General features: G+C 36.9%; 1 protein-coding gene across 2 annotated transcripts in view; it reads right to left on the minus strand.

Annotated features, from left to right (window-relative positions):
• The window catches only part of ATP11A (ATPase phospholipid transporting 11A), a gene marked incomplete at both ends in the record, with an annotated part of 126,740 nt that overhangs the window by 38,065 nt on the left and 70,609 nt on the right, over positions 1-18,066 (minus strand). For both annotated transcript variants that reach the window (XM_080363341.1, XM_080363342.1), the window contains 7 exons: positions 1,392-1,456; positions 4,512-4,562; positions 7,175-7,278; positions 7,751-7,879; positions 9,373-9,480; positions 13,073-13,153; positions 14,222-14,311. In XM_080363341.1, coding sequence (XP_080219467.1) covers positions 1,392-1,456; positions 4,512-4,562; positions 7,175-7,278; positions 7,751-7,879; positions 9,373-9,480; positions 13,073-13,153; positions 14,222-14,311 — 628 coding nt within the window. The remainder of the gene's footprint in view (positions 1-1,391; positions 1,457-4,511; positions 4,563-7,174; positions 7,279-7,750; positions 7,880-9,372; positions 9,481-13,072; positions 13,154-14,221; positions 14,312-18,066) is intronic.

Genomic DNA, 18,066 nt, shown 5'->3' on the forward strand with positions numbered 1-18,066 from the left:
AATCTTAAGCAGCATTTACATCTCATTCCAGAGTCAGAGTTCCCAATTGCTAACATCTTGCTGTGTATCAAAGCCAAACCAAAGATCACTTTTGAATAAATCCCCGTGCATTTTCTAGTTCTTGTTTTGGCTTTAATTATAGAATCTAAGATATACATTGTAAAAGAAAACCTAGATAAGGCTAAACTACAGTACACGTCCATGAAGACTAGAAGACAGCCATCAATTTAGCATGCTTCAAGAAAATGTAATAACTCATAAAAAGAGTGATCTTTCAATATTACTGATGTTGCTGTTGATAATACAGATTGAAAGACTAAACTTTGGAAGATTAGACACAATGACTAAACAAAGCTGTAAACATGAAGATGGATTTAAAATACTTAGTAATCCAGAATGCCTGTACATAGCTAAAATAAAATTATTCAGGATATAGATTGTGCTGCAGTAATGACAAACACTGCAAACACTGTGAGGCAGACCAGAAACAACCATTCATATTAGGAACAACTCTGCACAATACACAAATTAACAGAAATATTAAAACCATCCTCTACAGTTCACAGAAATACTTGCTACAAACAACTTATATTAGTTCACCCATTTTAGATTACAATTAAAAGCAATGAGAGCAAGTTTAAATTAATATATAGTTATTACTCTCTTTTTGAAAAAAAAAGTTGCAAGATTTTGGCTGTTTAGGCTAAGTAGTTGATGATCTTTCTTGGGAGTACAGAAGTTGTATATGATACAGGATGACTTGGATCCTTATCCTTTTTGTCACCAGCAAAGAATGGCTTGTTACAACTGACCTACTAATTCCACAAGGCTTTCTTGAGGGATCTCCAAAAACACTTAGCTCACTTTGTGCTTATTTCTGCTAAAATATTCAAAATTTTCCATGAAACAAAGACAACTCTCACGCACAAAACACACTGCCTGGTAGAAAGTCTGATTTTGATTTGGAACTGTTTAAGTGGATTTTTTTTTTTTAATATCAGCAATACTTACATCTGGTTGGAGCATCTGTTTTGACAAATGAGCAGAACAGATGTAAAATTTTTCAACAGGTTCATTAACTGCTTTGGAATGACAACATTAATTCACAGTGCTTGGTCAAAAGTCACACATTTACATGAAGAAGTTGAGTCATCATCACTAATCCTTGAAGACTAAACTATAAAATCCCCCTCCCAAAAACCTGTGCAGTCATTGTACACGATTAATAGTTATTTTATTGCAAATAAAGCAACAGTAAACCCTATTAAAAAGTTGCAAATCAAATGATTCAATAGAAATCATATGCTCACTAGTAACTCTAGGGTTGTAACCTTGTTTCATGTTTGCTTATTACTTCAGGATCTATTTAAATAATCAATAGAAGTATTTACCAAAGATTTTTTCTGTGTTCTTTAAAGTGGCTCCTCTAAGAAGCAGATTTTCGGATCCTAATGGCCTGCAAAAGATATAGGTTAAAAAATAAAAACATTTAGAGAGAAACAGCAGACCTTAGTGGAAAACACGTAAAACAGGAAATGAGTCTTACTCAACTATTTTTATTTTGTATAACAAAATTACTAGGCAATATTTAAAGCTGTTAAGTGAAAATGTAAAAAATATATTCAGAAGCCTAAAATTAAGCTCATAATTTCACAATTCAAGTCTTAAACCAATGCATCTAAAATCCACATATGCATGTATGTAAATGAAGACTCATCATCCTAATTGTAAGGTGCTTATTTTTAAAAATAGAGTCAAGTGTCTTTTAGGCTTATATAAACTACACTGTCCTGCATGTTAGAATTACTTACTAAGGACAATACATTCTTCCAATTTATTTTAAGTACAAAAAGTATACAAGGTAGTTTGAAACTTACAGTATACATTTCAAAGCATACAAATAATTTATTGAGGAGTAGGGGAAATAATGTAAGGATACTCCTGCAGTTTAAAATACAATTTTGGAGCATGATATGTAATAGAAGTCATTATATGAGTGCAAAAACAAGGACTACTTTAGAGCCAGACAGCACACAGAACTGTCAGACTATTTATACAGCAATGAAAAAAGATCAGTATTTTTGAATGTTATTTAAAGCGTTCTTGTGGCATGAAACCCTCCAAAATCAAGAAATTATAAATAAACAAAATCCCCAGGGCTGTAACTCTGATGTAAAACCTGAAACTAGTTCAATTTAAACCAGCGGCGTGCTGTTACATCAACGATTTGGGTTATAAGACACTACACCCCCGTGTAGTAAAAAATACCAATTGCTCTAATAGTGCTATTCAAGAAATACAAGTATTAATGCCACAAGTCTTCTAATTAGTATTACAGAATCATTCCAGTTGGAAGACATCCTCAAGATCATCGAGTCCATTCACAGTGTTATACATAAATAAATATATTGCTGTTGAGATTGAAAAGGTCTGCTTATTTTCCTTTCCCCTCCCACCAAAGCCAAATTCCAATCAACTTTATTAGTCAAAAGAATCTTTAAAGTGAAAGACACAAAAAGACTTCTCATAGCAGACTGTAGCAATTTACTACTGCATGATCACAGAATCATTTTGGTTGGAAGAGACCCTCAAGATCATCAAGTCCAACCATAATCTCACTGGCACTAAACCATATCCCTAAGAACCTCATCTATACATCTTTTAGACACCTTCAGGGATGGTGACTCCACCACTTCCCTGGGCAGCCTGTTCCAATGCCTGACAACCTATCTGTGAAGAAAATTTTCCTAATATCCAATCTAAACCTCCCCTGCTGCAACTTGAGGCCATTTCTTCTCATCTCATCACTTGTTACTTGGGAGAAGAGACCAACCTCCTCCATGCTACAACCTCCTTTCAGGTCATTGCAGAGAGCGATAAGGTCTCCCCTCAGCCTCCTTTTCTCCAGGCTAAACAGCCCCAGTTCTCTCAGCCGCTCCTCATCAGACTTGTGCTCCAGACCCCTCACCAGCCTCGTTGCCCTTCTCTGAACTCGTTCCAGCACCTCAGTGTCTTTCTTGTCGTGAGGGGCCCAAAACTGAACACAGGATTCGAGGTACAGCCTCATCAGTGTCGAGTATAGTGGCATAATCACTTCTCTAGTCCTGCTGGCCACACTATTCCTGATACAAGCCAGGATGCTGTTGGCCTTCTTGGCCACCTGGGCACACTGCTGGCTCACATTCAGCTGGCTGTCGATCAACATCCCCAGATACTTTTCCACCAGGCAGCTTTCCAGCCACTCTTCCCTGAGCCTGTAGTGCTGCCTGGGGTTGTGATGACCCAAGTGTGGGATGTGGTACTTGGCCTTGTTGAACCCCATACAATTGGCCTCAGCTCAATGATCCAGCTGGTCCAGATCCCTCTATACCATCATCCCTCAATCTGGAAAGGAGACCAGGATCCTCAGGAAAGGATGCCTATTCCCTGGAAGTAGGCAGCTGTTGCTAGAACAGCTCGCATGGCCTCTTTGTCTAGAGGGACCCCAGCGACACACAGCCCAGAACAACTGAGAGATGGTCATTCTGGATGGCAACAGAGATTTTTGCACTTTTTTGCAGTGCAGTTATACAGGTGTTTCCTGCAAGCTATGAGACTGACACACTCAGCAGCCAGATTTCCCCTCCTCTTTGCTTACTGAGATTGAAAAATCACACTGAGGTTAGGAAGGCACTTAGCCAGAACAGAGTATCTTCCCACATGCTGGGGTCTAGGATATCATCCAAGCGAGCCTTTCCCCTCCTATAGCTTTGCCTCTTTGGGGCAAAGGTCATGAACAAAATCAGGTAAAGCAAGTCTCTTCCTTGCTGGGTAGACAGAAGATTCTAGGCCAAAAAGACAGAAAGACTCATACCTCTTTTGTACTGCTTCATTCTTTTTGTCTATTTGCTGGACAAGAAATGTCTTGGGCTACAGACTGCTCCCTGAGCAGAACACGCCCCACTCACGTCAGGGTGAATTTGCATAAGAGACCAACCTTTCTAGGTGGCAGACCCAGGGTAAGAGATTGCTGTCTCTTACAGCACATACAAAATGCATTTCCCTGGACACTGCCTTCCTGAACACACACACACACACACACACAAAACACTGTGGACATTTTAGACAAATGTACAAACATCCTTAGTAAAACTTAAAATTATGTTTGGCATGCTTAATCTCCTCCAAGAAGAAAAATGAGAGAAATACACAAGTAATACTATTCATACTGTTTGGTGCACTACTGAGACCCCATGCTGATGGGGCAGTATTATCAAAATCCTTCCAGCATAATTTACAAACTAAATACATATCAAACAAAAACTGAAGTTGAATTAAGACACAAAGAGAAATCTCACTGATTAAAACATAAAACATTTATGGTAACTTAAGTTAGTCTATGGACTTTAAAGATAAAATTTGTCAATAGGACAAGGGAAAACAATGTTGGTGAAACAAAAGTAATTCTCATTATTGATACTTAGTTAACCCTAAAAATGTTTGAATGAGTAGAAACCCTGGATTTGCCCTACCTTGCAGTAGGCTCGTTTCTATCATGGTAAACATTTATTCGACCAACAAATCTGCAAAGGAAATAAATGAGTAGTTTAACAGCATTTCATAGAAATTATTTATTACAGTGAGCAAACAGCTTCCAATTAAACATGCTCTGATTATCCAGAAAGTAAACAATACAGAGATATATATGTATATATTTAAAACATGGAAATATAAAAACACAGACAGTAAGTCAATGTAAGTTTGCATATAAAAACATACAAAATATTATACAAATTATGAATAAATCTTCTAATTAGACAAGAAAACTTAGAAAATAAGACACCTGAGGCAACAGTGTGATTACTATCCTTTACAAAACTCCAAACCTACAACTGAACTAAAACCAAACCAAAACAAAAGCATAAAGCTAATAAACAATTTTTTCCTCTGAATATCTCTAAGTACATTTTATCTATATTTGGTGGGTCGACCCTGGAGAGCAACTAAGCACCCACTAGCCTCTTGTTCACTCCCCTCGCCCCCAGCAAGACACAGGAGCGCAACAGAAGATTAAAAGTGAGGTGATGACAGTTCAATAAGGAAAAAAACCCAAGCGATGCAAAGGCAACCACCCACCACCTCCCAAAAGCAGACAGATGCCCAGCCAGTCTCCAACCTCCCCCAAGTTTTACTGCTGACCACAGCATTATATGGCACAGAATAACCCTCTGGTCAGCTGAAGTCAGCTGTCCTGGCCGTGACAGCTCCCAGACTCTTGCCCAGCCCCAGCCCACTTGCTGGAGGGCAGAGCAAGAGACAGAGAAAAAGCCTTGATGCTGTGTAAGAACTGCTCAGCAGTAACTAAAACACCTCTGCGGTATCACCACTGTTTCAGTCACAAATCAAAAACACTACACCACGTGGGCTGCTATTAAGAAAATTAACCCCATTCCAGACAGACTCAGTATCTGCAATACCGCTGTCCCGGTGAGTAACCTCAAACCAAAAGGGATGAAGCTGGAGATCAGCATTCTGGATGGCAGAAGGAACTGTAGGGAGCTGGGGGGGTCTGTTAACCTGGAAAAGAGCCTCTCAGGCTCAGAGGAGTGGCAGCTCGTCTGCTGAGAGAACTTACATCACAGCAGGGCCAGACCTAAAGCCACTGTACAGTTTGTTATGATGCATCACGATATAAACAACTTTGTGCCTTTGGAAAGAAAGATTCGCCACTGGGGTTTGTTGAGAGGCAAAGTGTCAATTAAAAATTAGCAGAAATAGAAGCTGTCTACCAATAAGCATTCTCATTATTCATCTGTCAACAGCTGTCCCAGCAAATTTCACCATCTATGATGGCTTGAGCTTCAACTTACAAATGTCCACTTCATGAGCCACATATTTAAAAAAATACCAAGTCATTAATGGAATTGGCTTGCTAAAGAATCTGTTCTCTTGCAGATTTCTAGACCAGATCCTTGGTCACTGAGATCAGGAAAAAGAAATAGCTCCACATCTCGGAAATAAGCAATGTTTTCTACCTATTTTCTGACAGTATTTACCCACAGAAGAGTGCATTTCTGTTTGTCACCATATCGTTTTCTGTGTATTATTTCAGCTATTTTTACTGTAGCAGGAAGAAGTGTTTCCAAATACTACATTTTTTTTTTGTTGTTTTTCACTATTAAAAAAGAAACCTCAAAAGGAGGCTTTAAAAGGTTTATCATTAGTGAAATTTTGTACAGAACTTTTGTAAAATATTGAGTATTGCATGACTTTCAACATGGCTAAAAGATTGTACAGGTTTTTATTAATGTTTTGGGTGCTTAGTTTTTAAATGTCTTGCTAATAATTTGGCTTCATACTATCATGAGCTAATATCTCAAAGCACTAAGGTAAGGTAAGGTAATGTTGATCGTTAATGATAAAATACATAAATCTGTATTTCAAATAGTCTTGGTAATTTCATTTTTTTTGGCTGACTTCCTGTCAGATCTGATTAAATTGACATTGTTTTTACCTCAGTGTGGCTGACGAAAAGCTCATACTGGGAGTAGAAGCACTTGCCATTTTCTTGTTGTTCACCTGTGCTTGCATTATCAGTAACTCCAATCTGCAGTTTCTTTGCAAGAATCTTTTTAAGCCACTTCACCATTTTGTGAGGGTTACTTTGGTTAGAACTCAGTAACATAACCCATAAATCCACCTAGCCAGGCAAAAACTGCAATATTTTGCAATACGCTGAAAGCAAAGGAACAAGTGAGGGTACCACTGGCAACCTCTCCTCATCCTCTCTTCCCCAGAGTACTCCTCTCAAACTGTGTATGACATGGGAGACACTGACATACAGACTGAGAGAGGGTGTCAGTGTCAAGAAATATACCAAATACCAGTAAAGCTTAATTATTTTTCCTCTTTTTTTTTTTAAGATTAAAAAATTAAATAGAAATAAAAGTTCTAAAAGTTTCACTTTGCAACCCAACAGATTGTCTTGTGCACCCTCCTTTGGAGACTGTTGCCCTAGAGCAGACCAGTGAGCTACTTGCAGGAAAGCAGCTCAGAAGAAAGACTAACCTGACTTCAAGCTCACGCTGGGGCCCATTCTAACCAGCCAGATGCAGCCAGTATCTTTTCATTATGATACTCTCACAATTTATTGTTAGGGTACCTTATATAACACAGGTAAGAATTATTTTCTTACTTATAAAGGTCAGGCTGAGGTTGTTCACATTCAATGGTGGCATGTAGTGCATCGATTTCTTGTTCATTGTGAAATGCCCTTGTGTCTTGAACAGCATAGTAAGTCTGGAAAGATTAGAAAGGTGTAAATAAAATCAAAAAGTAAGGACAGATACACAAGACATTAACCTGCAAATATACTTCAGTTGAGCATGAAATAGGATTTACTGTCTTTTACGTAAGAGCTCATAGTTCAAGTGAGATGCTTGTAACTGGATATCTTACATTATATGCAAGTACCATGCAGTGTGCTCACAAGTCAGGTCACCGTAAAAGCATTTAAGTAAAAAAAGTTTGTGCATTATCTCTGTAATCTGCATGCCTATGCTGGACATGGACAAAATCACAAATAAATATGATTTTAAACTTTTCATAAAATAATGATACTTTTAAGAGATATGAAGTCAACTGGTAGAAATCTAAGTTACAGAAGTTAGTGTATCTGCTCACACATATAAGCATGAAGTCACATTATGATCTGTGTAAAATATTAAATGCAAACTTTGCCTTAAGAAGAAAATGTAGAACATTTTATTACTTTATGACTGGATTCACCATCCAAACTAGCTGTTGTAACAAAACATGTTCCATCTCCTCTACTACTTGACAGAAATATTAAGTCACATGGGAATGTTTCATCTTCTTTTACCATTACAATATCTCCAACCTAAGGAAAAAATAAAACAAAACAAAATAAAATGTGTTTATCATTTGTGTAGCAGCCTAAACTTCAAAACTGAAACCTAGGTTCACTGAAATATCTTGAAATGTCATCAATTTTTATTTACATCATGATTTTACCACAGGAGTCTGAAAAACTGAATTATACTCTAAGGAATGGCTGAGACCTACTGTTCATTACTTCTACTCTCAGGATAACCATTTTGAACATACTGTCTTATTAAGTTTTGCAACATTATTTGAGAGATGGACGATATTATCCTTGTTTTAAGATGAAGTAAAACTAAACATTGTTTCAAAAACAGCTGGAGCTGTAAGCTGCTCTCCTTGGCTCTTAAGCATCTAGCTCTGAATATTATAATCAGAAATAGCTGAAAAAGCTAAGAATTCAAAGTCTGCCAATTAAAACAGATACATTTTCAGCAGAATTTGTGACTAGTAGTCCATCCTCTTTTTATCCATGTTTAAAGGTGAGCAAATTAATTTTTCTTCATATAAACACAGGTAATATTTTACAGTGTGTTAAAGACTGTCACAATCAACCAAATATAAATTCAAAATATTACTGTAAATCACTCATTTGAGAAAAACAGCCTTTGCTACATTTTTGGAGGTCATCTTTTACAAAGGGATATTAAAAAAAGGAACAAATGGCAAAAATATGCTACATTATAAGAATACAAAAGTTCCAATAAAAATCTCATCATAATATGTAACTTTTGCAATTTTCTATGTTGCTCAATATCTGTTCAATATACTTTTAAGTCATGATTGATTACTGTAAGATTCAGCTTAATTGTTATTCTCATGATATACTTATAAAGGTAATTTCCAATATCCTTAGCAGTTGGCAGGAGTCAGTCAATTCTAGTTAAGCAAAATAGTTTGATAACAATCAGCATTAATAACATCTAAAAATAAAATTGTGACAGCTTAGGTAGGATTTACTAACAAGTACTGAAAAAACTAGGGTGATGATGATAAATGAGATTTAACTTCTTGTGGGTATGAAAAAGGCTTTTTTTTTTTTTTTTAACCGACAGCAAGGAAAAATCACAGATTGTACATACGGCATAGGAGACTGCAAGTTGCTGAGCATACCTGTAACAACCTGGTATGAAAATTAACAGAAACTTAATCAGGCTTAAATAAATCATTAATGTGCATAACCACAGAGGATCAAAAATAGAGAAAAGACAAAAGACAAATAATGAGTGCGATTCCAAGTTAAAAAATGGAAAATGAAAGGAACAGCTATAAGAGGAGTGAACAAAGTAAAGATGAGGCAGAAATATATCTACCTTCTAAAAATATTTTATTCAGAGGCATTCAACTAAAAATTAGTATATTGTAGGTCTAATCTCCATTAAATGTAATAAATGGTATAACATCATCACACTACATTTCTGTATAATTTGTTTTACAAGATGTGTGAAGTAAAGCTCGTCTCCTATAATCTGGTAAATTATAGTTACTTACTCTTAATTTTCGGCTTTGCTTTCTAACCAGTTTTCCATGTTGAATGAAATGTACAGGGCATTGGTTCATTGCACTGTCAGCTTTATGTCGAAGCCAATCTTCATAACCCTAGAAAACAGTGAAATGGAATGATGCAGTGATGCACAATTGGCTATAAAGACAAAGAACAGCTCTAGTTTGCAACAAAAATGTTAAAAAACATCCTTGATCAAGATAAGGAAAAAAAAGAAAATATTATCACTAGAACAAATGAAATTGTAATACACATTAGTAATACAGTCATGTTGGACATATATAAAAAAGAGCATTCATGGTTACAGTTAGTAAAAAAATTATGTATTTTAATTAAGACATTTTGATAAATAGGGATGTTTACAATGTATAGAGCAATTTCTGGTGTTTGAGTGCTCATCTCTTGCTCATGCTCTATTGACTCCTGAGTAAACGCCAAGTATTTATAGAAACAGTTTCTGAGAAGGCAGAAGTGTAGAAAATACCTTTTAGAAGATTGAGATTCCACATTGAAAGATGGTAAAGTGACAACATGAATGAAGGTAGTCATATTTCCTGATTGTCATACAATTATGTCAAAATTTCAACTGTATATACAATATATACAATCCTAAAGAATTTTGTTTCAAGAGACTGTGTAGAATAACTTATTTTGATTGCTCAATTATCCTCTGAATTTGTGTTTTACACAAACAAAGTAAAAGACAGCAACTTTCCATTCAAAAGGTCCTGCAATGGCATAAAGATTGGAACTAACAAAGACACCAGTGGTAAGAGATGGAAAATATTGCTCATATTCCATAGCATTTTTACATCTAACTCTCTTGAGCACATACGAAAACTCAATGCAGAACAAAGTATCACTACCGTGGATGCTCTCAGAGATAAAGACTCACGGAGTCTTTAAAACTTTAGTAGTAATATACTTCCAGGTGCTGGTACAGATCCTCAAGCAGGTCCCAAAGTCTATACCAGCTGCTGGGAGAAAGACTCAAGGGGATAGATAGAACTGCAGTATGAGCCACAGCATGTCACAATCCAGGCATTGATAGGCCACTACCAAACCACAGTACGACTCTAAAGTGTATCATTTAAAATATTAAGAGTGAGAAAGCCACATCTAAAATACTAGAATAGCTATTGCATGTATCACAAATTCTGCTGACCAGCAAGAACTGAATTCTACTATAGAATATACTCAATTGTATAGTTAGCACTGCAAAGAAATGGAAACTACTCTTCACAGTTTCTTTGAAAACTCACAAAGGAAAAGTCTGCATTAAGCATAATGACTATGAAGGTAATCAGTTATCCTATTAAGGGACAATCAAACTTACTCTTTATACTGGGTCCATCTGGGATGGAGTTAACTTTCTTCAGAGCAGCCTATTTGCTGCTGTGCTTTGTTCTTGGGGGCTAAACCAGTGTTGATTACATCGTAGTGTTTTGGCTATTGCTGAACAGTGCTTGTACAGCACCAAGGTTTTCTCTCCAAACTCCATACACAACAAAAAAACGCCAGTAGGCTGGAGGTGGAGGCTGGGAGGGGACACTGCCTGGATAGCAGACCCTAAGTGATTGAGGGGATATTCCACACCATATGACATTGTGCTCAACCAGAAAAGCTCAGGGAAGGCAGGCAGAAGGGGTTGGTTTGTGGTGATGCCATTTGTCCTCCTAAGCAAGCATTACAAGTGCTGAGGCAATGCTTTCCAATGAAGTGGCTGGACATCTACCTGCAAATGGGATGTATTTTGCTTAGCTTGTGTGTGTAGCTGTTGCTTCCACAGAATCACAGAATGGTTGGGGTTGGAAGGGACCTCTGGAGATCATCTAGTCCAACCCACCTGCTGAAGCAGGTTCACCCAGAGCAGATCACACAAGAATGTGTCCAGGTGGGTTTAAATGTCTCCAGAGAAGGAGACTCCACAGCCTCTCTGGGCAGCCTGTTCCAGTGCTCTGGCACCCTCAAAGTAAAGAAATTTCTCCTCATTTTTAGATGAAACCTCCTGTGCTCCAGTCTGTGCCCATTGCCCCTCATCCTATCGTTGAGCACCACTGAAAAGAGGCTGGTCCCATTCTCTTTACACCCACCCTTGGGTCCACCCTTCCCTGTCAAAGTGTCACTAACATAGCATGAGTCTTTTCACCTTCCCTCCGTTTTCTCCCCATCCCATAGGAGAGGGGAGTGAGTGTGTGGCTGTTGGCCACCACACTCTCATTTTTATAGTTTTTAGTTTTTATAGTCATTGTTTTAATCATCATAGTCCATCATAGGTATGTAAGAAACACAGACACCACCCCTTACAAGTTTTAAGCTAAAATGAGTAGCACTCTAACCTTTCTTGATGTTCAATCTCATGAACCATGAGACGGAACTCACTGTGCCACTGAGTTCTTACACTGATAGCTGTCCTGCAGGAGCAATTAGCACTAAATTGGACTGAAGGCACAAAGCCAAAATCAGAACCTTTGTAAGACCATTATTTGCAATATTACTTTAGCAGCTCAGATTTTTAGAAACTACTCAGTGGCTACGGTGAGATGGTACAGTAAACACAGAAGAGTACTGTAGGGCACTGAATACAAAGTACTGCTTATAAACTTACTTGCTATTTCAAATTTAGTAAAATTTTTGATGAATTAACTTTGCACTACCAAGGTTTATGTCAGATCAGGTATCCTGTGTCCTCCTGCAGCAGGCCTGGAACTCACAAAAATCAACAAATTCAGCTCTAGCTAAATCAACAGGAGGGCAATGTTGAGCTCACTCCTGATTCATTCCTGATCCAGACCAAATTTGTAATATCAGAAGCTCTGATAACATGTAGAAATGATTGCAATAGCCCCATATGAACTAAAACATCCTACACTCATCTGAGATTCCACTAAGTTCAATAAGATCCCATCTACATTTCATTGGTCATCTCAACCAAAGCACTGCAGCATTAGAGTAGCACATGAAAATTACCTTTATATTTTCCTATTGGTAGTACTAATTTGAAACTGAAATGGTAAACCTGTACAATTCCACAGCTGTACTATGCAATTCTATTTCGACAGAAGAAATTTCATCAGTTACTTTTACACTCAAAGATGCGGCAAGAACTGATTTCAAAAAATACTTAAATTTCATGGATTTTCACACTAAAAATGAGAGAATACTATAATGTCTGTTCAATACTCATCTGTAGAAAGCACCTCAGCTATCATGATGAACTATAGAGTACAATCAACTTGAATCAAAGTATTTTTTTAATATGTTCATACTGTAAAGGGTAAGGAAATCTCAAAGGTAAGAGCAGATTTACCTTATAAGCTTTAGTAATTCTTATTAAATTAATTTTCAGTCATCATCAAAATACATAATAGGATGTGGACAGTTATTTAGAAAAAAAAAAGAGTCAAAGTTTGCTGAGTACACACAAGAATGTGATTCCTTGGAAAATAAGGACATCAAAATTACAAAATAATTTAGAAGATTGTGTTGAATTTGTGAGATATAATGTAGCAACCAATTCTACTTAAACTACAGAAACAAAAATAAAATTACTCTGTCAAAGTTCACTGCATTCATTCTTTAGGTACTACCCTAAGACAGCCTAAAACAAAAAGGCAGGGTAAATTGAAATGCAAAACGAATAATAACGTTATTTTTAGTTATAGTTTTGCTCACTAGACTACTCACCTGTTTGATAGCTGTTACAGTGATGACAAATAAAAGTGGAAGTCCACTTGTAACAGGACTAGTAGGCGTATCAATAATTAACTGCAACAAAAGGTACAAAGATTTTCTGGTTATATTTTTGTGAGTGTAAGTGGTAATTTTTTCAAGATGTTTCAGCAATATGTTACAAAGCACACATGAATTTTTTAATTAAAAAGAATGGTACTTTAATGCAAACTTTGAAAAATAACTACATGCTATAATAAGATCCAATGCTGTATTTAGATCACATGAATATTCAGATGTTAATGCCTAGTAAAAATATTTGCTTGCAAGAGTTTAAGTACTGGAAAGCTGCAGCTTTAGAAGCAACATTACTGAGCAGTGTTAGCAATCAGCACAGTGCTGTTTTCACATCCAATTCTGCTGTTGTTACACATGCAAGGAGTAAATCCTGAAATACTGAGCTGTGAATTTTGCAGTTATATACAAAGAGGTCAACTCCATGGAGGGAGGTCAGATAATAACAAAACTGCTCTGGGATTCTGCATAGCTTTTCTTTCTGCACAATCTGGTATACTAAGTAATACAGTTTTCCACTTAGTAAGATTTTTATTGTTTAACACATTTAAGTGATAGCGAAAGGTTCAGAATGAAGACACCTACAAAGGAGCAAATTAGTTATCTGAAGTAATAGTTACAAAAACTAATATTTATGTACCACCCTAAGCAAGCATTGTATAAGCATCTATATTTTGGTTTCTCTATGGGCTTTGACAACAGCACACTTGGAAAATTTCTGCAAGGCATCATTCTGTTCTAAGAAATATAATATTTAGCAAAACTAATAAAAGTGTATTGTCCATATAATTTGTAACAGTAGTTTTACTAATCTGGATATTTGTTTATTAGAAAATTAAAAAATGACACTTGTTCTCATTTTTATCAAGAGATGTCTTGCCATCAAACAAGTGATGGTCACATTTACATTTACACCTTGGAACTGAAACAAAATTCCTTTTATCATGTCATGAATATAAAAGGCTATCCAAGCTCAGCCATTTACTTCCCCAGTCTTCAAAACCAGTGGATTTTTTAAAGCTATTTCAACTCCTTGTTTTTTTTTTCAGGAACAGTCTGGAAATTTATTAAACAATGGAGGTAGCTTACCTGAACAAGGAAAATTATGAGAAAATAGAAGTTAGCTATTCTTCTGAATTGCTCAAACAAATTTTTCGGTACAAAGTTCCAAAATGTGTACTGAAAACAAATGCATAGATTATCAGCGTTTGTGAGAGAAGTATTATTCACACTCTATGTTCTAAAATCAAACAAATTCATAATTCAAAACTCAACATTAAACAAAAAGTGGTAGTATTTCTGTTGTTTCATAACTTACTGAAATGGAATCTTAAATTGGCAATTGTATTCTTCAAATCATGTCAATTGCCTCAGGATTTTCTGATCTGTAATAGTACTAGGACTGAAGTAATTTTTGACTAGCAACAATACTCATTCAGAGATTTAATTATAGAACAGTTCAGTTAAATCAAAGGATTTTTAAGACATTCTAGTCAATTCTAACACCTCTTTTAATTCACTTCCATTTTGTACACACGACTTAAGGAGGCAGGCAGCACTCAGAGTTAACTACTTAATCACAGCAAGCTGACCAAATAAAAGTTGTCACCCTCGCTTCTCTTCCTTGGGTTGAACACAAGCATACTCCTCAAAATAAACTACAGCACTGAATAAGAGTATGTGGCTGCATATTACTCTACAGATCTTATAAATTATTTAAAATTTAATAAAATGGCATAAAACCAGTATATAAAAGTGCAAACAAAAAATGTAAAAACTTCATAGGAAAAAATCATATAAAAGTGAGAGAGAAAGCTCCTCGTTGTGTCATCCATGCCCTTGCTCTGCCCTTCAGCAGCTTAAAATCTACTCTTTTTATACAGCTTATTCTGTAGGTCCAAAACAATTTGCAAGTGTTGTTTATTGGAACACATGTAAAAATGACAGCTAAAACTGTGTGATAAGGTGTGAAAAATGGCTTCAGAAAAGTAACATTTTATCATCTTATCCAAATTATCATTTGACACATAATAAAATGACAACTCCAATGTAACTTTGATTTCAAAGGGGACAGGCTAAGAACCTTCTCCTAATTATTTGCTCTGCTACAAATGTGCCTTGTCTCCTCTTGGCAGATCACACTGATACTTGCTGATATGCAAATTATGCCATGAGTTACACATCTTCCAAATTTGGCCCTGAAAGCAAAGACAGCCAGAGCTCTAGAAGGAAAATACCTCTGTTCCCCCTGCAGAAGGATCCCCAGGAAGCACGCCTTGGTTCATAGAACCATAGAATGTCCTGAGTTGGAAGGGACCCACAAGGATCATTGAGTCCAACTCCTGTCCCTGCATATGACAACCCCACAGTTCACACCATGTGTCTGAGGGTGTTGTCCAGTCTCTTCTTGAACACTGTCACGCTTGGGGCTGTGACACCTCCCTGGGGAGCCTGTTCCTGTGCTCCACCACCCTCTGGGTGAAGAACCTTTTTCTAATGTCCTACCTAAACATCCTCTGGCACATCTTCCTGCCATTCCCTTGGGTTCTGTCATTGGTTGCCAAAGGGAAGAGTCATGGTTATAGATGAAAACTCTACTATGCAGTCATCTTTTTACTTGTTTGGGGTTAAAGCCTGGGCGCGTGTAGGACATAGGAATGAAATGTTCCTTCTCTATCACATGCCAAAAATCAGTATCTATTCAAAATATGCCCTAGGTTAACACTTATCTTGCTTAATAGTTACTTCAATATTACACGACCTGTGAACAAGCCAGAGCTCAGGCATGCACACATTTAACAGCTGGAAAGTCAAGGGCTCTCCTCTTGCAATCAGAGTACTTTCCATCAGCCTGCAATGCCACCTGTACTGCCCGATGCCCAGCTACTTACCTTGGAATTTCAAAACAGAACCAGTTAGACTTGATTCTTTTTCCTTACACAACAGTCTCAATCATTCATATCTACTGTTGTGATTTGTGACAATATAGGTTCTATTCTATTATAATTTTTTTAAAAATTTTCATCGTTAACTTTGATTATCAGGCAAATTATCTCTGTTTTCTAATCTCATGCATTTATTTATTTATGAACACCTGCCTGCTGAGAAGGAAAAATGAATAGAGGTTTCAGTGAAAAATTTGTGTTTAATTTTTCTGTTTAGGTCTTCTGACAGAACAAGCGGATTTTCCATGTTAAAGGGGTTTTTGACTGTTTAAGTTTGATTATTATACAAGCTCACCAAATGACCATTCATAAAATAAAAATGTAATCTCTTAAGTAATAACTTCCTATTTAAGTCTCCTAGAGGGTTATTTGACTAAAATGTGCAGTGACAGCACATTGTTGTCAGACTAGATACTTGTAACACCTGACTGGGGAAGTCAAGTACATGAGTTAAACAATCTATAAAAAGACTGAATGTTCACCTTCATCCTCAGTGTCTGATTGTCCCCATATTCCAGCCTGAGCCAACTGCTTTGCCTTTCCTTCATCTCCACCTTCAGTCAGCAACTCTCTTACCTGAATATATGTGAATAGCCTGGGAGTAGATCACTTGCATGGTCTGAGAGGTGTTATTTAAAATGGATGCTTCTTTAACACAGAGAACTTCCAGAACCTTTGTTTTCAACCCATCTGAATGAATGTTAGCACTTCATTACAGTGGGTTTCAGACACAAGTTCTGCCTATTCTTCTTTGAAGGAGAAGTAACAATTTTTGAAGGGGTTTAGGCAAGAAAGACAGACCACTAAGACGTCTAGACAGACCTGCACCTGCCCCAGTCATCAGTAACTCAGAGCAATATCTACAAATGCGTGATTAATGTTTAACCACCATAAGCACCCCCAGGAGAAACAACAGAGTGGCTGTCACTCACAACAAGATTTATCTCATGACAGCATTCAAGGCAGTTTCTCTGCTCTACTTAGGCAGGAACAAAATAAAAATCCTTGAAGGCATTGAAAATGAAGATATTAAATGCAACGATTACTGTGCCCAGACAGACAGTTAATACCATCTCTCTTCTTTGGATAAGCTCTAGTCATGCTCTTTGTAAACTCTGAAAAGCCGCTAATGTATATTTAACTACTTTTTTTCACTATAACTCACTTGAAGGAAATAAGGCTATCCAAACGGTTACACACTTGAAGATTTTAAGCTGAGGAAGGCTTAACTCATCTTAATCAATTGCTGCAGAAGACTCAGAGGCCAGCGCTCATAGATACCTTCTGCATACAGGAGGTAACACATCAGCCAGCAAGTTGTAGAGTTACACATGCATCCAAGAGATGAACACGTTGTGGCAACAGATGCATCTGATGCACCGAGCAAGGAACTGTAAAATCGGTCTGTCTAAAGTCAAAACAGTATAATTCATGAAGATTTGCTTCCCATTTATAATCATAACTCCAACTGCAGGGCTGGTGTATTTCTGTAATCATGTGCTTGGACTACTTATGAGCGCCTCCCCAGCATTCCCACTCACACCCCTGCTCCACCTCACCAATTCCTGCATCCTCTTCCCTAGAGCCAGTCCCATGAATTAAAAAATATAAAACAGGGTCTCCTTAACAATGGTTTATTCTTTTTAAATGCTGTATTTTGACCTTTTCATTTGATATGTGCACTTCAGAATTCTGGCTCACATTCCAGGCTTCTCTTTCCAGTCTAAGAGGCAAAATTCTTTCTCAAGTAAAAGGAAAGTTTAAGTAAATACTTGATATCAAAAGCTGGAGCTGTAAGGAAGAAAGCATTCATTATTGCATTACTGATTTCTGTCAACTCCTCAGTTTCTTACAGCTTATTTCTTTTAAGTAGTTACCTTGCTCTGATTTCACTCCTTTCCCTCAACATTTTCCACTGTTTCTTGTAAATGCTTAAAACTATTCTGACAAAAATATCTACAACATTGCTTCAGCCCTGGTTTATAGACA

The sequence above is a fragment of the Nesoenas mayeri genome, assembly GCF_963082525.1.
Source record: "Nesoenas mayeri genome assembly, chromosome: 1".
Taxonomy (NCBI): Eukaryota; Metazoa; Chordata; class Aves; order Columbiformes; family Columbidae; genus Nesoenas; species Nesoenas mayeri.